The 21,019-nt window shown below is 40.6% G+C and overlaps 1 protein-coding gene across 1 annotated transcript in view; it reads left to right on the top strand.

Moving 5' to 3' along the window:
- The window catches only part of DNAH6 (dynein axonemal heavy chain 6), a 243,147-nt gene that overhangs the window by 62,885 nt on the left and 159,243 nt on the right, over positions 1-21,019 (top strand). The window contains exons 20-29 of the mRNA XM_053664561.1: positions 927-1,019; positions 3,195-3,314; positions 5,615-5,795; positions 7,884-7,980; positions 10,720-10,939; positions 14,215-14,379; positions 14,464-14,574; positions 15,846-15,971; positions 16,059-16,214; positions 16,517-16,678. Coding sequence (XP_053520536.1) covers positions 927-1,019; positions 3,195-3,314; positions 5,615-5,795; positions 7,884-7,980; positions 10,720-10,939; positions 14,215-14,379; positions 14,464-14,574; positions 15,846-15,971; positions 16,059-16,214; positions 16,517-16,678 — 1,431 coding nt within the window. The remainder of the gene's footprint in view (positions 1-926; positions 1,020-3,194; positions 3,315-5,614; positions 5,796-7,883; positions 7,981-10,719; positions 10,940-14,214; positions 14,380-14,463; positions 14,575-15,845; positions 15,972-16,058; positions 16,215-16,516; positions 16,679-21,019) is intronic.

The raw sequence follows: 21,019 nt of genomic DNA, 5'->3' as shown, positions 1-21,019 counted from the left end.
GCCCAACATAAACCTAATGACAACAAAGTTTGAAATTTGCATTCTTATACCAAAGAATATCTTTTATATCAAAATACATTATCTTTCAAACTACTAGAGAACTAACTGTGAAATGAGAAGCCCATTGAGAAGACTTCTCTACTTAGAATACTTACATTTTTACCCTAAAAATTTACACATACCTATCAATCACCTGTATAAAAATATTTTTTCTTTTAATTGAAGCATGAAGTGATAGGAAATATACATTAAAGTATCACATTATTCATATATATCATTACTCAATGAAATTCAGTAAATCAGTGTCATTTAACTAAGCAAATGATTGTTAGAATTTTAAAAGCAGTAAAGGAGAAGAATGGGATTATTGTGGAGTTTTCAGATAATTTTTCTAAATTTTTTCAATTACAGTTGACATACATTATTATATTAGTTTCAGGTGTACTCCTCAGAGACTAGACATTATATAACCTACTAAGTGATCATCCCAATAAGCTGCACCCATCTGACACCAAACACTGTTATTGGAATACTGTTGACTACATTCCCTGCTGTTACGTCCCCATGACTGTTCTGTAACAACCAGTTTGTGCTTCTTAACTCCTTCACTTTTTACACCCAACCCTCACCCTTTCCAACCTGGCAACCGTCAGTATGATCTCTGTATCGATAAGTCTGTTTTTATTCTGCTCATTCATTTTGTTTTTCTAGATTGAGTTCATAGATATGTACTTATTACCATATGTTTCTCATATTTTTTACCTTTTTTCATCTTCTTCTTACATTTCATGTAACACTGGTTTGGTGGCTATGAATTCTAGCTTTTTCTTGTCTGGGACGCTCTTTATTTATTCCATTTCATATGCACTTATTAAATACCTGAACTCAAATGAACTTAATATTCCAAGATTTGAATTATTTCTAAGGTGGAAGATTCTTGGAAAACGACTGAATTTGTCATTCTCCCTCACCGTGACTCCAAAGATGTATTTATCTTAGGCGGCACAGATGACATACAGGTAGGTAACTGAATTATTAAAACTTATGGTGAAGGTTCTGGCCAGACCTAGTCCTAATTCTCTTATGGAAGATTATGATAAACAACTGAATTATGAGAATTACTAAATAAGAAAAATTTAATTGGGAAATAAATATTAGTATGAATAATTGACAAAATGCTTATACACGAAATATTCAGCAAAGCAATAAAAATGGCTTATATATGTAGGAATATAATCCTGTAGTTGATAACTGTTGGGGAATTTAGAAAAGCAAAGAGATCATTAATGGCAGAAGTGATCAAAGAATCCTTCCTTGATCAGCTAAGACATGCTGGACCTTAAAGGGTGAAGAGGATTTGATAGACATAGATGAGAATAAAAGATATTTCAAATCATTTAAATGAAGCAGAGAGCCCTGGCTGGTGTGGCTCAGTGGATTGAGTGCCGGCCTGTAAACCAAAGGGTCGCTGGTTCTATTCCTAGTCAGGTTGTGGATCAGGTCCCCAGTAGGGGTTGCTTGAGAGGCAACCACACTTGAATGTTTCTCTCCCTCTCGTTCTCCTTCTCTTCCCCTCTGTCTAAAAATAAATAAATAAAATATATATTTTAAATGAGGCAAAGAAACATGAATGAGTATGTCAGGTTTATAGCGCATTAAGAAGTTAAATTCACTTGATTTTTTTGAGATTAGGAATATATAGCCATGCTCTATAAATAACAAAAGAAGGCAAGTCTAACCTGTGTGTTGGAATATTCTTAGTGACTTAAAATCCAAAGACACGTTTATTTAGCAAAGGCATCAAGTTCTTACAGCTCAATTTAAAAAGCAAAGTGATGCAGATTCCAACCAGTGGGGTCCATGTGTTGTGGATGCAACAAATTCACACAGACCGCAGAAGTCCTGTGGAGAAAAAGGGACCGCGTGGCCACTCTCTGAGTGAGAGGGCCCTGACCCTTCCCTGGACAGGCTTTTATTGCTTTTCTGTGCACATTACATTGAGGATGGTCCTCATTCACTATGCTCAGGTTTGTTTTAGGTGATTCCCTTTTACAGATAATAAAGGAAAGGATGTTGCTGGTTACTTCAAAAAAAAGGATGTTGCAAATGCAAGGGGGAAAGTGCTTAAACTGGTTACCCTCCCTCTTTGGAAGTTTTAGCACAGACTTTACGAAGTTACTTTAAAGATATGCAATAAATATTTCCTGCCTCAATTCAGAGTGAGGGAGTTTTAGCAAAAGCAAGTTTCATAGCAGCCCAGGTAAAATGCAGGCCTGGTTCCCCATGGGAAAGCCGATCTGTGGGCCCAGCTTCTGTGTGCCACCTTGCTCCTATCAGCTTCCTGAATCAGGGGCTGGGCTACATTCGCCATTGCCTTGAAGATCGGTCCCCTATAGCAGAGCCCTGGTCTGTAGGGTGCATCCAGGCCAGAACTGGAGATGAAATGGCTTTGCCAGGTATAGGTTGGCAGAACAATATCACATGTCAGTCTGGGCAGTGGGTGGGAGAGTAGATTCAAGGTGAAAGTCAGTCAGTATAAGGTCAAGTGATGCTAGGCGATGGAGCTTCTGTTCTCAAAAAGTTTATAATTTAAATAGAGCGATTGAAACTCTTTAGATCACCAGACACATTTTTTAAAAATGCATATGTTCTGTGAGGGTTGCTATAGTGTAAGATGGGAGAGGGATGGGAGGTAGAGAAAGAACTGTCTGTAATCATTCAGAGCTTGATACGAGTGAACTCAATTTCCCTCTTCCTGAAGATACTTTGTAGGAAAGTGATGTTTCACTGGATAGAAAAGACAGCTAATTGTGCTGTCTTTGGCTAGTTTCAAGTACTTTTGGGAAATAAAGTAGTGTAAAGAAGTTTGCAGATACTCTAAAGTAGGGGGAGAGAGAGAAGAGTGTTGAACAAAACAAAAACTTGTGCCATACATAATTACAGAAACAACAGAGATTTGGCAGTCAGGCATCCTTTATGACATTTGAGAGAACATGACACCAGGTCGTAAGCCATAGAAGCCATAAAAAATGGGATTTGGGAGGGAATTGTGTGGGGAGGAACCGGTAGGAAGGGCTGAGCTATTCATTCAAGAAGGTGGATTTCAAATGGACTGTTGGGACTAAATATCTATAATTAAGTTTGACAGCACAAACATATAATGTTGCATTATTTTCTCTTTTTTTTCTTTAAAGGTCCTTCTTGATGACAGTACCATCAACATTGCAACCATTGCCTCATCACGTTATGTTGGTCCACTGAAAACTCGAGTGGATGACTGGCAGAAACAGCTTGCTTTGTTTAATCAAACACTGGTGAGTAAGGAAAATTTCAGTTCAGGGACTCAGAGAACTGGAGAGCCACTGGACCTTAGAAATCAGCTGTTCAATCATTTAAATATTGTATAGCCTAGCTGTAATATTTAATTGATGATGTCAATGTTCAGAATGTAAAAAAAAATGCAAATATATTAAGCTCTTCTTTACAAGATTACCCCATCACCTTTTATTAGTCATAATTGTTGTGAAACAAAATACTACAAACTTAGTGACATAAAGCAATATACATTTATTATACCCCAGTCTCTGTGAGTCAGTAGTTCAGTGGTGCCTTAACTGGGTCTCCTACGTAAGGTCTCACCAGGGTTCCATGAAGAGGTGCTCCAGGACTGGGTTCTCATCAGAGGTTCAGCTAAGGAGGGATCCACTTTTAAGCTCACTCAGGTTGTTGGCAGAAATTATTTCCTTGTAGTTCTTGGACTACAGCCTTCAGTTTCTTGCCAGCTGTCATCTGGAGGCCATCCTCAACTCCTACATGTCATCCACAGTTGCTCCTTTGTTTTTTCCAATGCGGACTTTCCCCAGCATGACAACTTGCTTCATCAATCTAGCAAGGAAGAGAAAGCCTTTGGCAAGACTAATGCGCACATAATTGTGTACATCCCATTAGCTTTGCCATAGTCTACATGGGTGGAAGCAAGCACCCAACATGCAAGGGGAGGGGAATCACGTAAGGGTGAGAACACCAGATCCTAGGAGCCACCTTAAGAGTCTGGCCACAACAACCTCATACTTACTGGAGAATCACTCACTGTTGCTTGTAGTCTTCTTAGCAGCTTTCCTTGTGGCACACACCTCCTTCTTATTTTCTTCTACCTCAGATTATCCCACAGCAAAACAGAGACTTATACCAACCTCACTTTGTTCCCATCCAATCTCTTTCTTAGACTTCAGATTTTTAGATTGATTTAATTACGTTTAGGTTCCTATCCATTCTAATATGAAGATTTATCTGTGAAATAATAAATACACTAGTAAGAAAAGACAATTTGTTCCAACTTGGTTTCATAGAGATCTGTTTCAGGAGTATCTCCACCTTAACACTTTATAAACTGACTCCTGTCCAGCCTTCTGTACTGATGGCTGAGCCCTATGAAGGCAAAGACTATAAATCAAAGAAAACAATGTGTTTTTTTTAAATTTTTTATTGATTATGCTGTTACAGTTGTTCTATTCCCCCTTTCATTCCCCTCCACCCTACCCCCCATCCCCACCATTTCCCCCCTTTAGTTTATGACCATGTGTCTCAAGTCCTTTAGATTCTATATTTCCCATGCTATTCTTGCCCCCCCCTTCTATTTTCTATCTACTGTCTATGCTACTTATTTTCTGTACCTTCTCCCCCCTTCTCCTCCTCCCACTCCCCTGTTGCTAACCCTCCTTGGGGATCCTTAAAAGAATCCAGTGCTGATTAGCGCAGACTTCTCAGAGAATAGACAGTGTGAGAGCTGAGATAAAGCAGGGAGCGATTGTGACATTAAGGCTTACAAGTAACCCCCAAATCCAGAGCAAGGAGTAAGAAACTTTTTCATGGCTCTGGGGCCGGAGGCATGGAGAAGGGTGAGGTCTAGACTTCGGTTCTGACACTGCATTTCCGGTTTCTTTGGTAACAGTGATTGTCTCCAAGAGGAGAAGCAATGAGTGATGTTCTTCTTCTTCCCGTTCATGTATGTGCCACATGTATTGTCACAAGCAGGTTTTACTTTTTTGATTGAAAAAAATGAATCCTATTTCTTTTTTTTAAAGGAGAGAGGGAAGAATATACATATAATTGAAAAAAATTGTTCTTGATAACTTTCTATACAGGGTGAGGCAAAAGTGTGTTTATAGTTGTTCATAAGGGAAAATGATACAAAAATTAAAAAATAATTCAACAATAGACTGTTTTGTGTAGTCACAACTGTAAACCTACCTTATGGGACCCTGTATTTGGAAATTGTCACTAAACTCACCACTTCTCAACCCTTCATTTCTTTAAATAAGCATCTTGCTCCGGGCCCCCTACCCCTAAATGTCTACTGTGGGCATATTAATTCTCTTTCCCTGGGTCCATTCTGATTGCCACACAGCAGATTCATTATGACTCTACTCAGTAGAAAATTGGCTGAAATCAGGCTGAGGTGAGTCTTGGACCCTTTAAGAAGGTTTTATTTCAATGGACTTGTGAGACCCCAAAGGGGAAAAGATACAGTGAATCTCCACATAATTAATTTTAATGTAACCGAACGCTTCAAATTTGGGGTTAAAATTCAATAATGTCTGTGTTTTTCTCCCAGGAAGAGTGGCTGAACTGCCAGAGAAACTGGCTCTACCTAGAAAGTATCTTTAACGCTCCAGATATTCAGAGGCAGTTGCCCGCCGAGGCCAAGATGTTCCTTCAGGTGGATAAGTCCTGGAAAGAGATCATGAGGAAGGTGAACCGGCTGCCCAATGCTCTTCGAGCAGCTACTCAACCAGGTAGAACACAAAATTTTAAAAGCAAACAAAAAGACTTTACAGTCATTTAAAGTGATTGTTGCCTTTAAGAGTCTAATATTTTGTGACGCCCTCGCCCCTTCCTTCTGGTCAGCACTGATGACCAGGTGTATTTGTGACATGTTTGACACTCTTGCAATATGGATCAAATATTATTATTATCATTATCATCATCATCATCATCATCATCTCTCAGCTTACTTTATACTTTTGTCAAGAAGAACCTACTTTTTTTGGCTCTCTTTATAATTTGGGTTGCTACCACAGAGTGTCAGTCATGCTTCCATTTCACAATTGTGACCACACGATGTGACCATTATAACAGCAACCTCCCACTGACCCATTCTGCTGAAGCTCCCACAAATTTAACACCATAAAAATGTCTACACCTTATTTAATTTACTCCTTATATCCTGTTAACATTTTACCACCAATTGTAATTCTGATCTCAATGTGGAAATGCATCTTAGTAAGTTCCGTTTCTAGGGTTATGGAATTACACTCTCTGAGGCACAGACATGGTTATTAAATTTCATGTTTGCATCAGAGCCTCTGCAGACTTGCCGGTGCTGTGAAGGGCGGCATGTAACCCATCAGGGTAAATACCCTCAGACAGCTTCCCTGCCAGGCAGCAGCAGCCTGCTGGGCTAGGATCTTTGTCCAAAGACTCTTCAACAAAAGCGAAAGGAAAAAAAACTAGATGGTATGATAGAATTGAAAACGTTAAAACTTTGGGGCTGCTAGTCCCCTGTGAGCCAGAAAGTGCATCAGTCCAAGCTGCTTTTGTCGTCACAGCCCCTTCTCCGCCTCCCACCCTCCTGCCTTCCCTCTTGTAAGGCCCCCCGTGATCACACCGGGTCCACGGGCTTGTCCATGATAATCTCCCCCTCCCATCACCCTTAGTTTAATCACATCTGCCAAGTTCCTTTTTCCATATCAACTAGCATCTTCTCAGGTTCCGGGGATCAGGACATGTCTGAGACCTTTGCTCTGCCTACCATATCCACTTAGTGTGTGAATTCAAGTCTTTTGCTGCAAAAATATATTAATGTGTTTGGTTACAGAGTGCTGTCCTAGTTCTTCCTAGACTTATTATGTAACTTTTGAAATTAAAAAAAATCTGATTCCAAGATACACCTAGTCCTAGGGATTTCAAATAAAGAAGTGTGAATCTGTATGAATCATTTCAGGTGATGATAAAGCTATGAACAAAAATTAAGCAAGGCAAAGGGGACAGAGAGTAGCCGTGTGTGGTGGGGGGAGAGAGAGATGGCAAGCCTTTTTGATAAAGTTGTTTTTGAACAGAAATCTGCAGGGATGAGGACATGAGAGTGTTTGAGGGAGGGAGTATTGTTAAAGGCAGAGGAAAGAACGCAGGCAAAGACTCTGAGGTGAAAGTGCACTCAGCATGCACAATCGCTGGAAAGGAAGCCAGTGTGGGTTGAAGTCGAGTGCACAAGAAGAAGGGGTTCCGAAGTAAAAGCCAGGCGGATATGCTTGGGTGGGGGTTAGGGATTGGATTGGGTCATTGATCCCATCCTTGGGACTATGGAAAAGACAGGGTTTGATTCTTGGGTGGGTGGGTAAGCCAAGCACTGTGATAGGCACCAAAACTTCAAAGTTAAGTAAGGCATGAATGTTGCTCCTTAAAGTGCTAGAGTTTAGTGATAAAGAAATAGAATCCCATTGCCACAATTTCAGCATCTAAAGATGGCAGAGGAAACAGAAAACATAAATAAGAGAGTTCAGAGAATGGCTACTTCCGGAGGGTCAAAAAGACAACTGTTTGGCTTTGGTTTGTGTGCCCTCAGCCTGCCAAAAGGGAGGATGCTAGCTAAAAATGTTGCAAGTTAAGTTCTTGTTCAACTATGGTAAATATTAAAATTAATATTAATTACACTAATACCTAACATTCTTAGCCAACCTCACACATTTTAATTTATTAGATTCTTTTTACTAAATAAAACAAAAGCTTTAAAAATATTAACATAGTATTTTATTTCCACTTAAAATTCTATTCTCTATTTATTTTCATGTAATTTTACCAGTCCCTTTATTTTCAATGAACAGGACTTCTGGAGACTTTTCAAAACAATAACGCGTTACTGGACCAAATTCAGAAGTGTTTAGAGTCATATTTAGAATCAAAAAGAGTTATCTTCCCAAGGTAAGTTTACAAAGCAACCTATGATATTTTTTAGTAGTTAAAACTATCCATTAATTTAAAAGGATATACCTAAAAACAAACCATAACCTCAAAATATCAGGGAATCAAAGAGAAAAACAAGAAAGACATTTGAAAATGGCCGTCCAGCTCGTATGTTGATGAGGGAGCGTAAATGTCAAGGTGAGGTACAGTATCAAGGTGAGGTAAAGGTTTAAGTGGGTAAATACTCAAGGTGCTGGAAGGATTCTTGATCACAACTTTGCCCCACTGATGGGTGTGTCATATATGTACACACGTGTATCCACAGATATGTATACAAAAAGTTGGAGACCGTGTTGCCTGAGCAGGTTTCTTTAAGTTGATTGATGGTCTAAGAATGTCACTATAGAAGGTGCCTAAGAGATTTTTTCACAAATTCCAAATGAAGTTTTTTACTCACCTATGCATTTTAAAAATATATCAAATGGCCCTGGCAGGGTGGCTCAGTTGGTTAGAGAGTCATCCCTTACACCAAAAGGTTGTGGGTTGGATTCCCAGTCAGGGTGCGTGACTAGGTTGCAGGTTTGATCCCTGGTCAGGGCACAAACAGGAGGCTACTGACTGATGTTTCTCTTTCATATTGACATCTCTCTCTCTCTCTCTCTCTCTCTTCCTCCCACCCTCCTTTCCCTCTCTAAAATCAATAAGCATATCCTCAGGTGAGGATTTAAATAAATACATAAATGAAAACACACCAAATGTTTTGTTCAGCACTGAAGGTACAAAGAGGAAAAGGCTGGGCCCCTGCCCTTGTGGTGCTCACGGCCAACAGTTGGACTGTCCTGGTGATAAGCCTCCGTGATACAGTTGTGTAAGACTGCTTGGTGGTACCAAAGGCTCCCAGCTGCAGTTGCTGGGCACAGTGCACCATAACAGAGAACATGAACATGTTCACCTTTTATGGATTTTTCCTGTTAGCAGTTAAGGAACGGGAGTCTTAGAACAACCACAGAGGCAGCTGGGGTTCGGTGCTTATCTGGGTTACCCTACTGAGAGGGGTAATGGCCAAGTAAGCAGGACAGATGGACTCTGTGTGTGCACAGGGAACGCAGGATCCGGTGGATCTGGTTGAGTTTTAACGCAAGTAGTCGGACTTTAAAGAATCTTACCAAAGCTTACCAAAAACTTACAGAAATATAGCAGAATGGAAAAAGATGGAAGAGTTTGAGGTTTGGAACCTGCCCTTTGTCTATTGCATTCTTAAATCAGTGGTTCCCAACCTGGGTCTCCCAAGGCCAAAGACATTTTTGATATTTAAAGAAACTGCTTTTGATATGTAACGAAATCCTGGTACAAATTTACCTATGAAAATACTGAACAACAAAAAGTATCAGTTCCTTTTTTCTCCCTTTGTTTGGAATGACATCAACTGGGTCTGCAATGTTCATTATGTCAGGAGGCTCTGTGAGGCGTTGATTTCACCCTAACGACCTTACGCAAACTTTCTGTGAGCTGTGGGTCAAGGTAGGTCTTAGAGACACAGCACTGCCCCTGCTCTCACAGGGCTCAAAGGCAAATTAGAGCCCTCATTTTTACAGTTATCTGTTCCTTTAGCTGAAAACAAAGTTTGGGGACAAATTAGTTATGAGCATATATGTTGTTAAAGAAGCAGGACTAATAAATGCAACCAAAACATCTTCATTTGTAACTAATAATCACCTCCGCATTTCCTCCTGGAGGCTAGTTTCTTCCTGCCCCTTTACATAAAATCTCGATCGAGCCTCATGAATTTTCCTGTCATTTTCAGATAATTAAAAACAAAAAACCAACCTCTCATCAACCTTAACCCAAAAAAATGAGCTGTAATAATCAAAACTCTAAACTTCATTCAAAGTTAAAACTTCCCCCTTCCCTGCCTCAACCTGTTGTTGGGCTGAAGGTGTTAGTGATGATGAAGATGTATGATGATCAACTCTCCCTACGTCCTGTTTATTTTCCAAGGGCTCCAGTTTAGAGCAGGGAAGGGAGGAGGTGACAGGAGAAGCCTGATGTGGCTGGTACTCATCTGACCCCCTCTTTCCCACATGGGGCCAGTCTGGGATTCATGGGATTTCCCCCCAACCCTGAGGAATTTCTCATGGGCGCCAGCTTCCCTCACAGAAATGCAGTGACTTCTCTGCCCAGGCCCTCTGCCCCCACCTTCATCCCTGGGCATCCCAGTATGCACCTTCTCTAGTTCTTTCCCTAAGATCTTTTCCTGCCTCCAAATGGCCCTGTGGGGCAGGGTCTAGGAAAATCCCATGCAGTATCACCCCAGCATGGCCCACATGCATATATTCACAGAACCAAACGAAGTTCCTGTAACCACCCATCCATCTATCCAACAAATTATGTGTGAGGTACTAGGCTGGATTCTAGGAAAAGCAAATAATATGTCTTCACTGTAAGAAGCTCAAAGCTAAGTAGCACAGGCATGTGAACAAATCTGTTATAGCAAGAACCAGCCTTTTTAATAATCTTTATGAAAAATATCTTTTATTTACCAGGCACTAATTCTAGATGTTTGAGGTGCATCTGTACTAATAATCACAGCAATTGTCTTTTGGGACACGTGGTGTCCCTAGAAACCCAAGACCAGTGGCTTGGAGGTCCAGGAAATCACTGGATGGGGAAGAGATGTGGCTAAGGGGTTATCTTATAGGTCTATATAAGGCTTTGCTTCAATTCCTAGTTACATCTTAGGTATTTTCTTTAATCCAGATTTTACTTCTTGTCGAATGATGAACTTCTGGAGATTCTGGCCCAGACACGAAATCCCCAAGCTGTGCAGCCACACTTAAGGAAATGCTTCGACTCCATTTCGAGGCTTGAATTTGCTCTCATGCCTCCTGCTGAAGGAAGGATTCCTGGTGTGGATGGAGAGCCAGAAAAAGTTTATACTAATGACATTTTGGCAATGCTGTCACCAGAGGGAGAAAGGGTGAGGTGCTTTTTGTTTGAAATTTTTTTAAATATATTTTATTGATTATGCCATTACAGTTGTTCCATTCCCTCTCTTAATTCCCCTCCACCCTGCACACCCCCTCTCCCACCATTCCCCCCTTTAGTTTATATCCATGTGTCACAAGTTCTTTAGATTCTATATTTCCCATACTATTCTTGCCCTCCCCTCTATTTTCTACCTACTGTCTGTGCTACTTATTCTATGTACCTTTTCCCTCCTTCTCCTCCTCCCACTCCCCTGTTGCTAACCCTCCATGTGATCTCCATTTCTGTGGTTCCATTCCTGACCTAGCTGTCCTCTTAGTTTGATTTTGTTTTAGGTGTGGTTGTTAATAACTGTGAGTTTGCTGTCCTTTCACTGTTCATATTTTTATCTTCTTTTTCTTAGATAAGTCCCTTTAATGTTTCATATAATAAGGGCTTGGTGATGATAAATTCCTTGAATTTGACCTTATCTGAGAAGCACTTTATCTGCCTTTCCATTCTAAATGAAAGCTTTGCTGGATAGAGCAATCTTGGATGTAGGTCTTTAGATTTCATGACTTGGAATAGGTCTTTCCAGCCCCTTCTTGCCTGCAAGGTCTCTTTTGAGAAGTCAGCTGACAGTCTGATGGGAACTCCTTTGTAGGTGACTGTCCCCTTATCTCTTGCTGCTTCTAGGATTCTCTCCTTCATTTTAATCTTGGGTAATGTAATTATGATGTGCCTTGGTGTGTTTCTTCTTGGGTCCAACTTCTTTGGGACTCTCTGAGCTTCCTGGACTTCCTCAAAGTCTATTTCCTTTGCCAGATTGAGGAAGTTCTCCTTTATTATTTGTTCAAATAAATTTTCCACTGTTGCTGTTCCTCTTCCCCTTCTGGTACCCCTATAATTCAGATGTTGGAACGATTAAAGATGTCCTGAAGGTTCCTAAGCCTCTCCTCATTTTAAAAAAATTCTTGTTTCTTCATTCTTTTCTGTTTGGTCAATTTTTTTTCCTTCTGGTCCACTCCATTGATTTGAGTCCCAGTTTCCTTTCCATCACTATTGTTTTCCTGTGCATTTCCCTTCATTTCACTTAGTTAAGCCTTCATTTGTTCCTCTAATTTGTTACTAAAATCAACCAGGTCTGTGAGCATCCTGATCACCAGTGTTTTGAATTGTGTATCTGATAGGTTGGCTATGTCTTGGTCACTTAGAAGTATTGGCTCTGGGGCTTTGAGCTGTTCTTCTTGAGCCATATTTTGGTCTGTTCGGGCTTGTTACCTATGAGGGGCAGAGCCTTAGGTGTTCACCAGGGCGGGGCAACCCAAGTCTTTGGGTTGTGACACTGTATGTGGGGGCGGGGTCAGAGAGGGGCAATCGGGTTTGTTCTGCTCTCTCTCGAATTTTGGTCCCCTCTTCCATTTTCCACAAGCAAATTGGGCCCTTCTGGTACTGGTTCCCGGGTATGTGGGCTTGTGCACCCTCCAGGACCCTGTGGGTCTCTCCAACGAAATTTCTGTGAGACTGGGAGCCTGTTCCAGCACCTCAATCTTGAAAGTTTTTTCAATTGGTGCTTTTAGGCTTTAATTCCCATCACTGGGGCCCTAGCCTTCATGGTCTCTCACTGCTCACTCCTCTGCCTGGTTTATCTATGCGCGAATGTGTGACCGCAGTCAGCCAGCCGTCTTGAACCCTCACTGGGTCCACCAGTTGCCACCTCACACCTGGGATCTGCCAACCACCGCCTGCGCCCTGGGTTGGTCTGGCCACTTTTTCCTGTGCGACCCCCATCCTCAGCTCCGCCAGCCACTGACTCCACCCCTCTTACCAGTCTGGCTGAATGGTTCATTGTTGTTGGACTTCCATACAGTTCAATTTTCTGTGTTTTGGTTGTGTTTTTGTAACTAAAACTTTGCTGTCTTTAAACTTGGTTGTGTGAGGAGGCACAATGTTTCCACCTATGCCTCCATCTTGGCCGGAAGTCCCTGAAATTCTTTATGGGTGAAAATTGTTAGCCTCCGGGGTGGAGGGTAGAGGTTTATTCACTACCGCTCTAAGCATCCATCCAGTGCTCCTGTGACTGGCACTCTGCTGGCTCAGCAGTTCCAGGGACAACCAAGAGGAAACCCCTGCCCTCAGAGATTTCTAGTTTAGATACAGTGAAAATAAAAAGACATTAAAAAGCGTCACAATAAATGCCATTCCAGAGGCATGTGCTCTGTTCTGGGAAACAGAGCGGAGAATACAGAGCCATGTCTTCCTCAGCTTCACAAGCGGCACAAGAGCAGACAGGTTAAGAGCGCCAGTTCTACTGCTGTGCCACTGGATTTGAGTGCCAACCTTTAACCTCACCTATAGAAAGGTAGTTAGTAACAGTTCCTAATTAATGAGATGCTAAAGATTTTCAAGTGTTATTATATATAATTACTTAGAGCAGTGTCCAGTGCGTGCTTTGAAAGTATTAGTTGTCGTTATTAGCTTTGGCGTCTCCAAAGCACACTGCACAGTGCCTGGTGTATGGTAAACATCAAGCAAGTGGAAGTATGAGCAGATGGTGGGCAACCAGGTGACTTCACACACATGGCACGTACAGAGCAGCCAAGGGAGATGGAGAGGAAGCACAGAAGGGAGAGCATTCCACAGATGAGCTGTGCATGAAATGTCAAGGGTTTCAGTCCAGTTATAGCACAGTGGTGACTCTACAGGAGTGCAGGAACCCATCAACATTTCACTTGCCCTGAATTGATCTTCTTGCCAAAGAAGTTGCTCGACATTAGTGCAAAAGAAGAGAGAAGGGAGGACCATGGCTGGCATCCAGGGAGAACATGAGTTTAAAGGGAGGGAAGAATAAGAAGGACAGATGCAAGAGACCCAGACAAGCAATCAGATCACTGGAAATTCAAGAGATAAATAAGAAAAGGACTGAAGGGTGTCAGTTGGGGTGGGCAGTTGGGAGAAAGTTGCTAACTTTTCTGACCTTAACAGGTTTAGAGGAGTGGTTGGAGCCAAAAATTCAATATCAGCAAGTAGGAAAAGAAAGTGAAAGAACTTCGTAATGCACATAGACTCCTCTTAAATGGAGTTGGCTCCAAAGGGAAGCAGCAAAATAAAGCAATCAGCAAAGGCGGTAGAGAGAGATGTAGAGTGTGATAGTGAGAGAAAGTTCCAGTATTTGTGGTCAGGCTTCAGGGTTCTGCGGCTCAGGGTTCTCTGTTGCAGAAGTGCGGAGGACAGATGACCCGCAAGTCACACGGGAGCCATATTCCCGTTGCTCTGCTTGTCTCCCAGGTTAGCTTGGGCAAAGGCCTGAAGGCCCGAGGCAACGTGGAGGAGTGGCTGGGTAAAGTGGAGGAAGCCATGTTCACGTCTTTGCGTCGCCTGTGCAAAGCTGCTATCGCGGACTATCACGGGAAACGGAGGACAGACTGGGTGACCGCTGGCCACCCTTCACAAGTGAGTGACGCTCCGTACACTTCCGTCTCTGACTCCCTTTTTGGTGAGAGGCATCACACACTCAAGGGAGACGTTTCTGTGCAGGTGATCCTGACCATTTCTCAAATTATTTGGTGCCGCGATTTGACCGCATGTTTGGAAGCAAATGGTAATCATTTGGAGGCTCTGGAAGCTTTTGAAAAAGTCAACTTTGAGGTGAGAGTTTTCAACAGAAAGGCCCTGAACATATTGCTGTGCAAGATTCTCTCAGTGGTTTTTATTGACATGGTTAAAACAAATTCACTTTCGCAAATTTAATATTCTGAACTGACTTTACAAAGTTTTGGGGTTCTCACTAAAACTGATTATGTTCAAGTTTTCTTAGGGCCACTACCTTGGTGTTTGTGTAATATTTTATATGAATACTAATAAGCACAGAAAAAATGATTCAAGAGGAAAATGTCAGGATTATAACTATTTGCAATATTTAAGGAGAGATTGTATTTACTAGGTCCCAGATGTCTCTCTCAGAAGTTTATTTAATGTAGAAAACCCCCAGGATTTCTGCCATTTCTCTTCTTAGGCTCAAGATGCAGTGTTCTACTATTTTATAGAACCCTCAGGTAACTATCAATAAAACAATAAACAATGGAATGACTATAAATGTCATTCTACAAGAATTTTTAAACTAGAGTTGGGAACTGATATTGCACAGTTAGGCCTAATCTTTAACTCCAAATTCAATTCTACTTCTGAGCCATGTTGCATCTTTGAAAGATTCGCTCTTATAATAGAAAGACAAGGGGATCCCCAGTAGGACTGAAGGTCATCAATAGGACTTTACGTCCCAGGGTCCAGGAAGAGACTCCCTAAAGAAAGGCCCATCGACCTCTCCGTGGAGGCAGGTCCCTGATTATTGTCGTCAAAGTGAAAACTCAGCACAGCAGTACAAGGCCTGTAGGACTGAAAAGGGTCAACTGCTCTTCTTTGAAAAAGATTTAACCATTTAAGTGAGAATTGGGAGCTCAATCTATCAAAAATGCTTTTATTTCACCAATCTCTGGCTTGCTTAAAATGCTCACATTTTCTGATTATCAAAGGAAAAGTGAGGCATACTACCTTTACCCCATTTAATTTTTAGGGACAACAATCTTCTCTAGCGACATCACCACGTGGTCGTTAAGAACGTGGGGCTTTTCTGAGGCACATGTGCACTCAGGTGTCACTTTTGCCACTTTATACCTGTGACTGCCACCAGGTCACTTTCCGTCTCTCAGTTTCCTCTGATGGAACATGAGGGTAAACACAGCATGTACTTCCTAAAACTGTTACAAGAAACCAGTAAGTTAAACTGTTGGGTCACAGAAATATGGATTCTTAAAATTAGACAGTTTTGCCAAATGTCTACTCCAAATTTAGTAGTAAAAAGATATATATGTAAGCTGATGTTTGAAATTAATTACGATAATTTTTCTTTTAATTTGTAGAGATTAAATGCCCTGGCGGCCGTGGTTCGAGGCAGCCTTCCTCAATTACACAGAAACATCGTAACTGCCTTAATTACTATCGATGTACATGCAAGAGACATTGTCACTGAACTTGTTCAAGCCAAGGTACCTGTTTCGTTTAAGTAAAATTGTATCTTACTTTCTGAAATTAGTGCACCTAATGTGCATATCATTGTCATCTCACTCATGTAGGTCGAGGAAGTCGAGTCCTTTGACTGGCAGAGACAGCTGCGCTACTATTGGGATATAGACCTAGACAATTGTGTGGCTAGAATGGCGCTCTCTCAGTACACTTATGGCTACGAGTACTTGGGTGCATGCCCAAGATTAGTTATTACTCCTCTCACGGTAAGTTACTGATCACTTAAGTTACTGATCACTTACGTTGAAAGAAGAATGCTTTTTTTTTAAAAATCAAAGTAGTCTGGAAAAGCTTTATCTAACATTAACTCTTACAACGATTTACTAGGAAATATCTTTGTGAAGCAGAGGTTTACATTAATTACATGCCTGGCTCTCTGAGTATATTTCAACTGCTACAAAACCTTTTGTATAAAATAATGACCCTCCTCCTATAACAAGGGAAGGACTGATGATTTTGTGGCCAGAGTCAGTGCCCTTCAATAATGACAGTTTATTGATTTCTTCAGGATCGCTGCTACCTGTGCCTCATGGGCGCTTTGCAGCTCGACCTGGGAGGTGCACCAGCTGGTCCTGCTGGCACTGGGAAAACCGAGACTACCAAAGACCTAGCAAAAGCTCTTGCCATCCAGTGCGTGGTCTTTAACTGCTCTGATGGTTTGGACTACAAGGTACAGTACCAGCATCTGGACACTCACATTTAGTGCTTTATGTGGCTTTTTCTATTTACAACATGACATGACTGAGGGAGAGAACAAAGTGATGGCAAATGAGAGAAAACCAGTGGGCAAGAGATGGTTAAAGTACAATAAATAGAGCAAAGGCGAAGAGTCAGTGGAAGGCAGTCTGAGTAGTTCCGGTGGAAATCAAGGCCAGAGGAGGACTTGTCCGTTGGTGGTAACATTAAAAAGCTGTCTTTGTCAGCAAGTAGAAAGAAGAGAGGTGAGATACAAGATAAAGCAGGGAAATCTAAAAACAGGAGTAAGCTTACAGGAAGAAATAAATGATTCTGAGAGTTGTGTATTGACAATGAAATATATAGAAGGTGAGAAATCATGATAGGATTTTTCAATACAGCAGTTCTCAAATTTTGTGATCAGAGGCCTTGTTTACACTCTTAAAAATTACTAAGACCTCATAAGCTTTCATTTATATATGTGGGTTATGTCTGTTGAAATATTTACCACGTTAGAATTAAATCCGACACATTCAAATACTTGTTTTAAATTAATGATAATACATGCATTACATGTTAGCGTAAACATATTGGCTGTGAAAAATAACTATGTTCCCAAACAAAAAGTTCAGTGAGAAGAGTGATACTGTTTTACATTTTTGAAAAATCTCTGATGTTTGATGTCTGTATGTCTGATGTCTGATGTTTACATTTTTAAAAAATCTCTGATGTGCATAACAGAAGACAGCCAGATTCTCACATCTGCTTCTGCATTCGACCTGTTATTTTGGTTGAAGTATTTGAAGAAAACCTAGCCCCACACACAAATGTAACCAAAAAAAGAGAGGGATATTTTAATAACTTTCCGATAATTGTTGATACTCGTCTTTGAAACCACACCAGCACTTGACAAGCAGCAGTTTCTTAAGGATTATCAGCAATGTGGACATTGAAACCATATTATACTCTGTAGCCTCATGAGAGAATGAGAGTAAAAAGGGCAAATAACATTTTAATATTATGAAAATGCTTATACTTTACAGACCCCCTGAAAGAAACTGGGATTTGCAGGGGTCTCCACATGACATTTTGAAAACTGCTGTATTCACATGTTAATTCCTAATTTGGAAAGTCACATCTCTTGAAGGGTCTTCAGGAAAAGACAAAGGCCATCTTTGTCAATATTCCAGGCAAACATGTGACAAGAGAAGACTTCCCATTCTGCCACCCCCACCCTATCCAAACCATTGGGAAGGTGGTGGCAGGAGCTTCCTTCAGAAGCAGACACAAGAGTAAACTACAAATCGGCCACCAGAATCCATGCACAGATTACTGATGGTTGGACTTGGCTTCCAGGCGGACTTTCAGGAAGCATACGTGAAGGAAACAAAAGGAGTTTCCAATGATGCCTCCAATATGTTAACATTGAGTCTCTTTTTTTTGGTAACTTTTTGTTCTTTATTTTATTTCTTATTGAGATATCATTGGCATACAACATTATGACACTTTCAAGTTTGTAACATAATAATTTGATATGTTGCATAATGATTATTAAAGTAATTCTAGTTAGTATTCATCACCACACATAGTTACAGAATTTTTCTTCTTGTGATGAAAACTTAAAATCTACTCAAACAGTGAGTCTTAAAATTATGGGAACTTAAATGTCATGATCAACATAGAAAGCAAAGTAAGTCCCTTTTTTATATATTAAAAGTGATTCCAAGCCCTTAGAGCTCACCTTGTTCAAAAATCGTCTTTTTACCTTCCTGGAGTCCTGTGCTCACTTCAGCAAGTAACAGCTTCAAGGTTGTCAGCAGGGGTGATGCTTGTAATCATTCTGATGGAGAAAAGTTTCTCCCTTCCCTCCTTCCTTCCTTCCTTCTTTTCTACCATTTTTATGTTGTTGTTTTGTGGTTTTTTTTTGCCTTCTGGTGGTGACACTGACCCTTGGTGTCACTGATGTGAAACAATGATCCAGGCCAGGCAGTCCTCACACATCGCTGAGCCGGCTGTGGCCACTGCCCAACTCTGTTGGCCAATACCATTGTGAGCTATGACCTTAAAAACCAAACAAATAGAAATCTTCTTGATAAAAACATTCAGTATACTAGAGGCAGAAGAGAACTTCTTCAGTCTGAAAAGAGCACTGACTTACTGGTGAAAGACTGAATGATTTCCACCTAAGATCAGAAACAAGACAAGGATGGCTGCTCTGCTCTTTTATTCAACACCATGCTAGTGGTCCTAGCCAGAGCGATTATTCCAGAAAATGAAACAAAAGGCATCTAGATGGGAAAGGAGAAAATAAAACTATGTCTGTTTATAAACAGCATGATCTTGTGATTTAAAAATTCTGACAAATACACATACCCACAGTTAGAACTACTAGTACATTTCAGCAAGATTGCAGGATACAAGATCAGTATGCAGAAATCAACTGTATTCTATATAAGAGCAACAAACAATCCAAAAAGAAAATTAAGAAAACAATTCCATCTACAATAGCATCAAAAAGAATGAAATACTTCAAATTAGATTTAACAAAAGAAGTTCAAATTTATACTCGGAAAACTACAAAGATGTAGAGCCCCTCGGTTATGGGGAAGGATCCGTAAAACATCAGTCTGTAAAGCACCCCCCCAAAAGCATGCTTCTCAGAATGCTACTACACCACATGCAGAACAGCAGAAAGTCTGCGCTTTGCCTCATTTCCCTTCTAGGTTTTCACATCACACAGTAACATATTATTACATGCTTTATGAAGTTCCACAGTTAGGAAAGCTGTTTAGCTTTATTAAATTCAGCAAACCTTAAATGTACTGGGTTGGCCAAAAAGTTCATTATGTTTTTGCCCTATGATGGCTCTAGTAGTGCTTAGTTGTCTTTAACTTTATTCAAAACAATTTTTATTAGATTGTATTGTGACAGCTATCATATCCACGTGCATTAAAAAAGAACTTATCAAAATTGGTGAATTTGTGCCACCATTTCAATATTGAAAATGAAAAATAACACAACCTTTTCAGTATAGTGTGCTTTATTATTTCAGGAAAGGTAAAAATGCAACTAAAATGCAAAAAAAAGATTTGTGCAGTGTATGGAGAAGGCGCTGTGGCTGATCAAACATATCAAAAGTGGTTTGCAAACCACTCTTTGCAAAACCACTGTTTTGGTACTGCTGACATTTTGGCCAAGTAATTCTTTGCTGTGGGGCTGTCTTATACATCAGAAGATGTTCAGCAGCATCCCTGGCCTCTACCCACTAGAACGCAGTAGCAGGAGATAGCTGACTTACTCAAAATACCCAAATCAATAGTTCTTGGTGAAAATTAAAAACATGTCTTTTATTTTATAGAAAAAGTAATGGACTTTTTGACCAACCCAGTATTTGACTATTGAGGCCTTTTGGTCACTAACACACAGAGCTAATATTCTCATTTTTCTAAAAGTTCAAAGAAATTAAAGAGAACCTAAATCCAGTGGAAATCTATCCCATCTTAATGCATCAGAAAGTTTATTGCTAATATGACAATTCTCCCTAACTAGATGTATAGATTCAGTGCAATCTCTACCAAAATCCCAGCTGCCTTTTGGCAGAAATTGACAAGCTTATCATAAAACGTATATGGAAATTCAAGGGACCCAAAATAGCCGAAATAATCTTGGAGGGGAAAAAGAAATGAAGTTGGGGAACTTACACTTCCCAATTTCAAAACTCACTACAAGGTCACAGGTTGTTAATAACTGTGAGTTTGCTGTCCTTTCACTGTTCATATTTTTTATCTTCTTTTCCTTAGATAAGTCCCTTTAACATTTCATATAGTAGGGGCTTGGTGATGATGAACTCCTTGAACTTGGCCTTATCTGAGAAGCACTTTATTTGCCCTTCCATTCTAAATAAAAGCTTTGCTGGATGGAGCAATCTTGGGTGTAGGTCTTTGTATTTCATGAGTTGGAATACTTTTTTCCAACCCCTTCTTGCCTGTAAGGTCTCTTTTGAGAAATTCACTGACAGTCTGATGGGAACTCCTTTGAAGGTGACTGTCCCCTTATCTCTTCCTGCTTCTAGAATTCTCTAAGAGTCATTATAGTACCTAGGAATTCTACTCCTTGGTATAGTCATTATCAAGAGAAATGAGAGCCCTGGCTGGTGTAGCTCAGTGGATTGAGCTCAGGCCCGCAAACCAGGCAACTGCGGTTCGATTCACAGTCAGGGCACTGCCTGAGTTGCAGGCTGGTTCCCTGCAGGCAAGTTCCCAGCAGGGGACGCCCGAAAGGCAACCATACATTGATGTTTCTCTCCCTCTCTCCTTCCCTTCCCCTCTAAAGATAA

Source organism: Artibeus jamaicensis, unplaced genomic scaffold, assembly GCF_021234435.1.
Source record: "Artibeus jamaicensis isolate MK-2021 breed Jamaican fruit bat unplaced genomic scaffold, CSHL_Jam_final contig_384, whole genome shotgun sequence".
NCBI lineage: Eukaryota > Metazoa > Chordata > Mammalia > Chiroptera > Phyllostomidae > Artibeus > Artibeus jamaicensis.
This window is presented reverse-complemented; position numbering and strand designations above follow the sequence as displayed.